Source organism: Poeciliopsis prolifica, unplaced genomic scaffold (assembly GCF_027474105.1).
Source record: "Poeciliopsis prolifica strain line A6 unplaced genomic scaffold, Auburn_PproV2 SCAFFOLD064, whole genome shotgun sequence".
NCBI classification, from domain to species: domain Eukaryota; kingdom Metazoa; phylum Chordata; class Actinopteri; order Cyprinodontiformes; family Poeciliidae; genus Poeciliopsis; species Poeciliopsis prolifica.
The window spans coordinates 856,599-868,651 of NW_026562439.1; the positions used below are offsets into that span (position 1 = coordinate 856,599).

General features: G+C 36.7%; 1 protein-coding gene across 2 annotated transcripts; it reads left to right on the top strand.

Annotated features, from left to right (window-relative positions):
• The first annotated feature begins 1,145 nt into the window (after positions 1–1,145).
• On the top strand, positions 1,146–12,047 carry ppm1kb (protein phosphatase, Mg2+/Mn2+ dependent 1Kb). Of its 2 annotated transcripts, none has more exons than XM_055019861.1 (7): positions 1,146–1,290; positions 3,270–3,802; positions 4,736–4,836; positions 8,575–8,740; positions 9,692–9,836; positions 10,698–10,832; positions 11,905–12,047. In XM_055019861.1, exons 2-7 carry the CDS (start codon positions 3,330–3,332, stop codon positions 12,034–12,036), a joined length of 1,152 nt encoding a protein of 383 aa, XP_054875836.1. In that variant the 5' UTR covers positions 1,146–1,290; positions 3,270–3,329; the 3' UTR covers positions 12,037–12,047. The 2 variants fall into 2 exon arrangements, with proteins under 2 accessions (XP_054875836.1, XP_054875835.1); XM_055019860.1 differs by lacking the exon at positions 1,146–1,290 and adding an exon at positions 1,403–1,505.
• Positions 12,048–12,053: the final 6 nt, after the last annotated feature.

Genomic DNA, 12,053 nt, shown 5'->3' on the forward strand with positions numbered 1-12,053 from the left:
GATATATATTGGGAATATCAGTTTAACTGTTTGCAACAGATTTAGGGCCTATATGGGACCCACTTTTTACCCAAAGTCTGCTCTCGCTCAACATACTGTGGATATAAAATGCCATATTCTGCAGAAAGTTTTTAAAGCAGAGTGATGCCAATGTGAAGAGGCATTAGTCAGAAGGAGGCTACAAAAGACAAGCCATTAGATGTACAATGGAAAAGAGTGAAGATAATTATAAAGTATGGGACAACAGAGCAGGATTTTGCTTCAAAGCAGAAGAAAACAGAAAAGAAACTGGGCAGCAACAAAACTCTGCAGCAACAAAAACACACAGCAACGTCTGGAAAGTACTGACTGCATATTACAAAAGTTTCCTGTAGACATCATACATAACCTATGAAGTATGGTGTCATGACATAATACTAGTAAATATGAATACAAATAAGCTTTGGAACGTAGACCAACCCGTAAACCAATAGCCAAGCTTTCTTTTCACTACAACAGACCGCTACATCACTGCAGACATCCCTGTCCTCCCTATATAAAGTGAATGTTAGTGACTGTAACTCAGGACAGTTACTTTAATCCAAAATAGTCATTTCTTAAATTAATGCACTTAAATCACATCTTAAATATATCAAAATGTTTTCATAATGCAATTATGCCACTGCAGTAGAAGATGACTAACTATTACACATTTTAATGCATTTTAACTGAGGCGTTCCAAGAAATTTGAGGAACTTGACAAAAAGCCTCAAAACCACAAGGTAGTTTTGCATAGTAAAACGAAAATGCACAAACAGGTTTGGTTTGGTTTAACCTTAAATTCCTGCAGTTCTGGATAGTAAATCTGTGTATTTACTATCCAGAACTGCCGAAATATATTTTATGTAATTTGAGAGTTGACTGTTTACCTGAGTTCTACATTGGGAGTGCTAACAAACTCAAAATAGAGTCAGGTAAATAGAGATTTATACACAGGACATCCTTTTGCTGTCACATATACTCAAATATTTATTCACTTGTGTTAAAAAGCCCCTTTTTTGACTGTCTGCAACATGATTTTTGATTTGTGGATGCCCTTTGCAGTTGTAACTAATTGGACCAATCGGAAGCGCTGTTTACGGGGGGTGAAACGAACTAAAAGCTGATTGATGCGCTCACATCAGAGAGGTCTTGTTTGACAATACGGAGAAGAGGGCGGAGGAGGTTTTTCACTCTGTTTTCATTCAGTCGCTCTTTCGGAAGCAAACGCAGGGATTCGACTCTACAGTTATATTTTTTGATAAATCCAAGGTATGACTTTGTAATACACAACTCGAGACTTTAAGTCGTGGCGTTCGTGTTTTTTTTTTTTATTTTATTTTTTTACAAACTGCGTATCTCAAGCTAAAGTTAGCCACTTAGCTTGTTCGCTAAGCTACCTAACGCGCAAGACTAAAAATGACGACAAATCCTTTTTATTGACGCGTCTCACTATTTTAGTTGATTTTATTTGCTACTACATGAAGGTAATTACAATTTTATCAAAGGCATAAAATAATACTATTACGTAGTAATCACGCAACGTTTATACTGGAAATAATAGCTAGCGAGACAACGACGTTAGCTACAACGAAGTTAGCCTCTGATTCGCCATCTAAGGAATTTAAGGAATTTCGACTCTGGTTGAAAAGCTTAAATATCTAAAATGTTAAAACTTGGACTCAACAATTCTACATTTACTGGAAAAACGTTTATGTTTCGCGGTGCTTTGGTTCTCTTCAAAGTAGAAACTAATCCTCCGATTAGATTTTACGAAAATAGTTTTATTAATCTTCAGTGGACTTTGTCCAGGTTTGAGTTGTCTGGCGGTATTAGATGGTAAAGTACAGCTGAAAACATCGAATTTGACAGCAGTTTGTCATATCTGTACGTTATTGCATCAGTTAGAGACGTTCATTTCTGGATTAAAACTGTTGAATTTCAATTTAGACCATTCAATTTGCATGTAGTGATGTTTTCCCATTAATATTAAGAGTCTTTCTTGTTACTTGTAATCAATATAACTAAATTCAGATATATATGTAAAAGAAATAATGTTCATCATTGACATTTATATAGTACACTCTGATACTACAAATAAGTGGAGGTGCAACTTGCCCTGCCTCAATGTATGGGATATTGAGAAAGCATGTGATAAAAATTAAGATGTTTAATCAGTTTCTGTCAGTTAACACATTCATATCAGAAGTTTTTACTTTACAAAGTATTGTTTTTTCCTTCTCCACTTGGGTTAAAGGAGCTGCTGAATTAATATTTTAAATTTACACAAGCAAGCATACTTTCTGGAAAAGTAAATCAACCCTAAATCAACACCAGTTCATAATTTTTACCACTGGCTGCTGCTCTGGTCATTTAAAATTCTTGGGATTTTCTGGCTGCAGAAATGTTTTGCTTTGAGTCAATTATTTACCTTTTCTCTGCTCACAGGCATGTATTTGTGTTTCCTTTCACCATGTTTCCTTCATTCCCATATTTTACTCTTTTTGCTCTAGATAGTAAAAATAAGATTGTTGAGTTTCCGTGTTTAGTAGAAGTAGTTTCTTGGATAAGATCTTGTTTGTTTGTTTTTTTTTTTGTTTTTTTTTTGTAGAGAGATGAAATGTCTTTTTTTTAAAAAACACAGACATAAATGTATTGAAATACAAGTTTATTTGATAACTCTGCACCAATAAAGCACATCCACTAGTACCTTCACAATTTTGGACAAACATGTAAAAATAACTAACTTGTCCAGTCAGTGAAATTTAGAATATAACAGCCAATGTGAAACAAATAATAAAGAAACTGAAACTGACAAAAAAAATTATAATTGGTGGACTATTGGTTGGCTGCACAGTGGCGCAGTTGGGAGCGCCTTCTTGCCTTTCAGCAAGAAGGTCCTGGGTTCGATTCCCGGTCTTTCTGCACAGAGTTTGCATGTTCTCCCTGTGCATGGTGGGTTCTCTCTGGGTACTCTGGCTTACAGTCAAAACACATGTCAGATTAATTGGTCTCTAAATTCTCCCTACCTGTGTGTGTGTGCATGGTTGTTTGTCATGTCATGTCAGATTTTATATATTTGTATTTTCCTAAATTGGTAACAAAGTGTGCACATGCTTCATATTTCAGTAACATTACAAGATGAAACAGTTTTTTTTAATTGTGCAAAATGTTATACTGATATGAACATTTCAGTTAATTTACAGCCCTAATAAGATTTTTGTCTCCTTTTCATTCCTGTTTGTCTTCAGTTTTTGAACATTGTGAACACCTCCTCCCCTGCTCCTTCCTCTGTGAGGGTCTTCAGGGTGATGTCAACTTCCTGCCTTGTGCGCCTGATCAGGTGCAGCGGTTCTAACATCGGTCGCAGTGGTTTGCTACAGAAGGCTTTCGATCTGCTGCCTTTTCAGCTTGATAGCCACAAAGCACAGTTCCCATTGTTCTGCAGACAAATTTCTGGACCTTCTGGGAGGCGATACAGCAACACGCGCTTCGATCCAGACGGCAGCGGCCGCCTTACGACTTGGGACTCCTTTGGGATTTGGGATGATCGCATCGACGAGCCCATCATGCTCCCCCCTAGCATTCGCTATGGCAAACCCATTCCCAAAGTTAGTCTATCTAAGGTAGGGTGTGCAACCCTGATTGGCCAACGCAAGGAGAATGAGGACCGGTACCAGGTCTCCCAGATAAATGAAAACACCCTGTACTTCGCCGTGTTTGATGGCCATGGCGGCTCTGAAGCAGCCGACTTCTGCGAAAAATACATGAAGAAATTCATCAAGTAAGGGAGTCGTACATATAGACACGTTACATGTTATAGTCTATACCTGGAAATCTTTGCACATGCGCACAACGCTGGAGGGCAAAAAATGTGATTCTTTTACCGGCCATCCATAGCTGTGGAGCCTCGGTAGAAAGAGCCCGTTAACTAAGCGACACATGGAGATTCAGGTATTATTCATTTAGTGCAATGCGCCACTGCAAAGGGAAAATAGCAAAAATATTACAGAACATCTCAAAACCACTCATATTCTTTTTTTCTCACTCTCTTTGTCAGCTGCACGACACAGGCTCATTGCCATAGTAACTGACAACAACATCACTACATGTATCAGGATTCAACACCAAAGAACATGCAAAGAACAGAACATTCAGTCCTTTGCAGTATTATGTTTTTAAGCTTGATGTTAATTTTGAGATTATTAAGTGATCGCTGTGGTAGATTAGCCAACGCTGCTCTCTTAGCTAATCCAGTATGGCGGTGGTTGATTAGCTGATTTAAACACAGGCTCTACGGATGATCTCTCAGAGTTGATGTGTGTGTTTATTTTTTAACTAAATGAAATGCGCCAGATTCCACCACACCTCTAGATATTACATTTGTCATAGTCAAGCTAGCATAACTGTCCTACTTCCCTGTTCTTTGCTCTTTTTTTTAATTAAACCTTTTTTGTGACCTAGTTCTTGTAGTGTTGACAGTCTTGTAGCAAAGCAGTGGTACAATGTATGCCTGCTTTACATGTCAAGCGTAATTTTAGATTTAGCACATTATGTTCATAACCTAACAGCTAAAACCAACAGTAGTCATCGTCAGTGAGCAGTTTTTTTGCAGGTGGGATCTCACACTGAAATGTGTCTAGAGTTTTACACACAAATATTGGAAATAATCGAGGAATTTTAATTTTTAGTGATAATATTTCTAATCTTTTTTCAGGGACATTCTGGCAGAGGATGACAATCTGGAATCGGCTTTAACGAAAGCCTTCCTAGAAGTAGACAAAGCTTTGGCAAAGCACTTGCACTTCTATCCAAATGGTAGGTACTGTTTTTTGAATATTCCTTTAAATATTTTTTGTACACTGTGTTAAAACACGTTTTGATTTTTAAACATTTTCCCTCCTCCTGTATTTGAACCAAATGTATTTATCTTACATAGGTCTTAGATTTTAATTCTAGGTCTGTGTTTCCTAATTTTTATTAAATAACAAGCTATAAAAAGAAGAAACGGGCAAAATTAAGTAAATGTCAAATAATTCAAATGTGCATATAGGCAGCAACTCAAAGGAAAACCTTGTCAGTTAAATTGATGGACATTAAAAATGTTGATCTAATTAGCTTGATAAGTAACTGCATGTTAATCTATTGCTGCAGACACTAGATAATAACATTTTAAAGATTTTAAAAAGTGAGAATTTGAAATAGTTTTTACTGTCGGTCATACAAACGACTCGCAAAGCTTTCTGGAAATTTGTTTAAAGTAAATGTTTATTTTCTGTAAATTCATATGAGGATTGGTATTCATCCGATCCTCAGAAAATCTTGAGTAAAAGAAAGTTAAAAAGCAGAACATAAAATATTAAACTTTTGTTCCTGACAAGAAACTAAACCAAAACGCAGATCACAGTGTTGAAAATGGCAGTTGCTGCAGATGAAATCAGTTTAATTAAATGATCATTAGTGCTTGTGAATCTAACTGTGAAAGCAGAGTATGGATGTTTTTCTTGGCAATTTTTAAAGTAATTAATTTCCCATTATTCTATAGGATGGAAGAGGAGAAAATATTTAAGATGTTGCAGCAAATTTGCTGTCAGGTTGAAGAATCAATTCGAAAAAGATTTTAGGGATACAGATAATTAATTTCGTAATCGATTATTCTGGCTATTAATCAAGTAATCAGTCATACATATTCATAATGGCTAAAATGCAATAAAAAGGCATTAATTGAAAGCTGAAACTTTGCCACTTGATTTCTTGGTCGAATATATTTACAGACAATGAAGGGTTTTTTTTATCTCAAATGTAAATTTATTTTGTACAGTTTTGGTTTAAATATTGCTCTGAGTATGTTTTTCTATCATTGAATTGTCTTTTGAGTCTGTATACTCCAGTTAACAATTGAATCAATTAGCTGACGATTATTTCAATTAGTAGTTCATCACGATTAAAACAAAGGAAGAGATGCACCAAAAGAGCTACAGTTTCCAAAGCTACAGCTGAGCCAATCATCAACTGGTCTATAGATCAAAATATTGTGTGATCAGGTAGATGAAGCTCGGCCCAAAATCATTAACCAGATGATGATCCGCAATAAAGTGGAAAACAACAGCAAACTGATAACTTTTGAAAAGTATTTTGTCATTAAAGCTGCCGTATGAAACTCATCATGTCAGTAAAAATATGTTATGAAACAGGCAATCTGTGGAAAAAAAAAACGAGCTGCTCCGTCTTCTCACTGCTAGAAACAAGCAGAGCGAGGAGGCGAATCTTAGCTCTGTCAATCATTCTTGTGTACATGTCGCTCTTACCCTGTTGCCTCTGATAGCAGAATATGTACTGAATGCGAAGGCTAGTTAGCATTCACTAACTAGCATGATCAGTGCCTTTGATGGCGGATAAGTGTTTGTTCTGCCATTGGCACACTAAGCAGCACAAACACAGGTGTGATTGACGGCGCTAAGACCCGCCTACTGGCTCTGATTAGCTAATGGAGGAGGAGTTTTCCCCACATATTGTCTGTCTCTCATTATACTACCTCAACTTGATGACCGTGTTAAAAAAAAAAAAAAAAAAAATTACATACTGCATCTTTGAGAAATATTTAAACTTTTCACACATTTTCGGATGTTGGTTTAAGTTTTACCAGGCGTTATTTTGTTTTGTCTTCTGAGCTTTATTATCTGTCTTGTAGGACTTTATTATTTCTTTTTAATGTACAAAGCAGAAAAAAACTCTATGCAAAATTTAATAAATACTATACATTTTCAATGTAATTTTTACCTGATATAAAAACTTTTTTTTCCCAATCTGTCAAATAATCCAGTGCAATAAACAACAAACTTTCTCTTAAAACACAAAATTACACATTTGCCGCATAAATTTAGTTTTTCTCAGTTACTATTCAGTTTGAGAGACAGATTATGTCTTGCAGTGAAAGCTAGTAAACGTGTTATGTGGCCTGATTTGGGCCACGCTGTGTGAAATGTCCCAATATGCCTGTGTGTGTGTGTGCATGTTATCTACGGCAGCTGCTGACCCAGCTCAGAGCTGGAGGCCCTTGGTACCAGTGTGGATGACGAGAGGATAGATATTGAAGGAGAGTCCAGCGGGTCCTAAAACCTGGACTACTGGAAGGTTCCCTATCTTTCTCTAAATTCTCTTTCTTTCTCTTCTCTTACCAAGTGTATGCTTCCTGTGAGACAATGCATCTGTTTGACCAGCTGTACGACATGTTCGGTAGCTCATTAGTGAAAGATCTTCAATAAATGCAGCATGTTTAAGGCACTGCGTACTCCACATTTAAAGATGCTGCTGGTAAAAACATGCAGTAGCAAAATATGAGCTGGCAGGGTAGAAGTTTTACCCCATTTTCTTTTAAAAATCTGAATTGTTCAATAAATTGATGATGTCACGCTATACCAACATGGGTATTTGAATTAATTGGAAGAGTTTGTGGTTAAAATTCTCAGTTCCGTCACATTTTTACAACGTGGACCAATGAGCAGTAGCAAAAGACTCCTAACTCAGCTTTTTTTTTTTTTTAGCAAAAGAAACATGAAAATAAGCAAAACAAACAAACTTAAAAAGTTTCCACCCAATTGGACTGAAAAAAAACTGCTTTTTTAAAAGTTTGTTAAAAATTTAGACAGCTTTTCAAAACATTTGGTGGCTCAAAACTTGTACATTTTTATAAAAGGTTGTCCCTTTACTAATTTTCTTATATAATTTTGAAATATCATGAATCTATCGAACGTGACATTATCAATGATGAACAGTCGTCAGATTGAAAAGTTTATACATATATAATATGAGTAAAACATCCAAGAGGGGATAGCAGTGTCATGGGAAATGTATGTGAGTTTTGGAAATTAAACTAATGGTTGAATTTCTATATATTTTCCACTGTATCTGTATCACCTTATTGTTGTAGAGGAATTGGTGAGAATCATAAAAAGTTGTCATTACGGAAAAACCTAAAATAGATTTAAATACATTTAAAACTACTTTGTGATGGTTTTTAGTAGTTTCAGTAAAAGATTAATTTTTACCAGGGGTGCCGGTAACTGGAGGGCGCTCTGAAATATTATTACTTAGCAGATTGAAATGGTTTTCCCTTAAGGAATTAGACATCACTGCTGTTTATTTGCACTTTTTTGTTTTTCAGATTTAATATCTATAAAAGGAGTTGATGTGTACCCTTTTATACTTAATAATAATTTTATAATTCCGGCAGAAAATAGACATTTTAGATTAGCTTGTTTGTTATTGCTGCCTGGACTCTTAATGAGTATGTTGTGTGCCATTTGTTTTTAAGGTTTATTTTTGCCATGACTCTTACTCCGGGTCTCAACGTTGTGCTGCAGCAGTTCTACCTGCATGTGTGATTTACATCCTGTGTTTACTGTGTAAACTAGTTTTTTCTGAGTCTAAAACAACCTCAGCCCGTTTGTTTACGTTCTGCTCTGTGGATGTGCGACACGCCATGTGACCGTTGACCTTCTGCGTGTTTCTGAATTTCTCGTTCTGCCTCTGACGGTTCCTGCTTTGTCTTTTTAGAGCCGGGATCGAACGCGGGAACCACCGCCACCGTGGCGCTGCTGAGGGACGGCATCGAGCTGGTGGTGGCCAGCGTGGGGGACAGTCGCGCCATGTTGTGCCGCAAAGGCAAGGCTCTTAAGCTGACTGTTGACCACACACCTGAAAGAAGGGACGAGAAGGAGAGGTAAACCTTGCTGATGTTAAATTCTCCCAGACGTTATCGCGATACACGATAATATTTGTTGTTTTGAGATTATCTTCGAATCATATAATGGAAATAATGCAACAACACGTTCTCAAACATCAATCAACTTTAAATTCTGATGAACTTTTAACACTGGAACTGGAAAAAAATGCGGGTATCCAAAATAAATATTCTTTCAATTTAACTAATTTCCTCATCAATGTACAAATGTTCACTTCCTCTACAAGAGTGGAAAGGGAGCAGGAAGAAGAAAATATATATAGAAACCTGCCTCTTTTTCAATAATTAAAAATATTTTTTAGGGCAACATACCCACATTTAAAACTATTTTTTTCTTACAAAGAATTTTGAATAGTTTAAAGTAGAGCATTTTCATCCAAACTGTTCCATAATTTTACTCCACGATGCACCAAAATGCACATTTGCTTTAAAATATTATGCAGTTTGTAAAGGGGTTTGTAAATTAATTGGAAAAAAGTATTTCTAGCTTTAAACATAATTAATATATTTTTAATTAAATAAATAACTTAATTTCAAGATGTGACTGAATAAAAAAATTATTTGTATGTTCAACTTCACCTTATATAGAACTTAATCTATAAGTTGAATGCTTTTATATGTGCTGTTCATACTTCTATACAGTAAGTCATATGGAGCAAAATTAATTATTTTTGCTCCATATTTTATGAAATAAAATTGTCCTTCAAAAAAATGGCTAACTGACACCAAAGCAGCAAACCGGAAACCTTTTGTCATCCAGTGTTTGGCAGAAGGAGCTGCCATGATGGCTTTCATTCTGGGTGAATTACCGATCTTTTCTACGACCGCAGTGGTCTGAGAGACAAATGCGTTTAACAATAGTAAGTCACTGTTGCTGACTTTACGATTTTTAATGCTGTATTTATCAGAGATATTTTTTGTTTACGTCAGGATAAAGAAAAGCGGGGGCTACATCACCTGGAACAGTCTCGGGCAGCCGAACGTCAACGGCCGGCTGGCGATGACACGCAGCATCGGAGACTTTGACCTGAAGAAGATTGGAGTCATTGCTGAGCCAGAAACCAAAAGAGTCACAGTAAGTTTAAAACCATCCATCCATATAGACGTGTTGCACCGTGATGTAGCACGGTGCAACGCATGCTACTGGTGGGCAGAAAACTGCGCTTGGACAATGACTACCTTTGATTTTGGCTAACAAGTTGTCAACATGACATGCTAAATATTAAATGTACATATGATATATCAACAAAAAAAGCGAATTACCAATTATTAACACAATGGTAATTAGATGATGAGGTCAGGAAAAAGTTTTAATTTAACAAAAAAAGTGCGAGAGGTAAGTAGGTCAGCTATGCTAGCTTGACTTTGACAAACTCGACACACAGACGTACTGTGGAATGTGGTGCGTTTGGTTCAGTGAAAGACATGTATGTGCAAGTTGACCCAGACAAATTTTCTGACATATTGTCAGTAGAGCAGGTGTTTAAATTAGCTAATCAAGCGCTGCTGTGTTCAATAATCAATAATCACAAAATAAACATCATGCCTGAAAACATAAAACTAACCGATTGAATGTTCTGTTCTTTCTGTGGGAAATGTTTGGGTGTCGAATCCTGACACATTGGTAGCACTATTGTTAATCAGTTGCTACGGCAAATTGGAGTGGTTTTGATTTTTTAAATGTTTTTTCTTTGGTTTCTTGTTCTCTTTCCTCTGATGCACTGAATTAATCATATCTACGTCTCTAGATTTCCTGTGTCAACAGGATTGTTTTATCTTGATGGTTTGTAACAGAATCGTCTTTTTCCCCTCCAGTGTGAAGATTTCTGGATCTAAACAATAATATGCAACGTGTCTATAGACAACGACAAGTTGATCTTAAGTCTTATGAAAGTGTTTCCTGGCCAAACTCCTGAAGTGTCTCTGTTTTCTGCAGCTGCATCACGTCCATGATTCCTTTCTGGCTCTGACCACAGATGGCATCAACTTCATCATGAACAGCCAGGAGATCTGCAACGTCATCAACCAGTGTCACGACCCCAAAGAGGCAGCGCAGAGAATATCTGACCAGGTGGGAAATCCTTCAAACTAGGAAACAAAACCTCCTGAATGCTTTCGCTTTTTATCTGCAAGCTTTAGGATGATTTGCTAGGACTTTATGTAATCGACAAACACAAAGATGAATATAACGTCAAAGTGATGGAATAGGAAGTGTGTAAATGCAACTCAGAGCACATTTGAAGGAAACAGTTTTTAATTAGGGCTCGATTACATCTTTGATCAAACACTAGTTTATTTGGCTTGAGAGTCCGGTTTGTTTCAGGAGGTTTGAATTTGCAATCGGACCAAAAACACAAACTGTGGTCCTCCTACAAACCCATTTCTCGGTTGAATTGAAATGAACTCTGCGGCGGTTTCACATCTAGTGGACCGACTGGTCAAAAGCAGGAAGTGGACTGCAGCGCAGGGAATTGTGGGTAAATTAAAATAAAAACATGCTAGGCTAACACTAGAGGGAGAAATAACTTCTGGTCTTTTGCTGAAGATGAAGAGAAATCAATAATCTTCTGAGACTCAAATAGTTTATTGAACCCAAAGGGAAATTAAACGTTGCAACTCATATTAATTCAAATTCTTGTAGATTGTTGATGGTCTTGGCTGTTGGGAGGAAGGATCTGCAGTAGCAGACTGTGTTACAGCAAATTTAAGAAGCCTCTGACTAAATACTAAAGCCTCCATAATTGACTTGATTTTATGTGAAATCCTTATTTGTATTATTAACTAAGAAATAAAAAATGGCTACCAAAAACAACAATGCTCCCAAGCTGGAATTTCTTTCTAATATTTCAAATTTGCTCTATGGGAAAAAAAGTTCTGAATTACAACTAGATGGAGATCTGTTATACTTCATTTATTTTAAATGATTTTGTTAATGTATTTTATTTATCTGCATCATCAACACTTGTATAAATGGATTTATAGTCACACATAGTTTTTCAGTTCGTTGCTAAATTCACAGTTGTGTCTTTGCGCACCATCAAATAAATAAGTTTCTAATGAAATGTTAAAGGAGGCCTTTGATATGACTTACAAAACCAGCATTTACGATTTCTGGCTTATTTCTCTATTCTTGTCTGTGTCAGGCTCTTCACTACGGTACGGAGGACAACAGCACAATCATCGTGGTTCCTTTCGGCGCCTGGGGGAAACACAAGAGTTCAGACGTCAGTTTCTCCTTCAGCAGGAGCTTCGTGTCCAGCGGCCGCTGGGCGTAGCCTGACGCCGGCCGCAG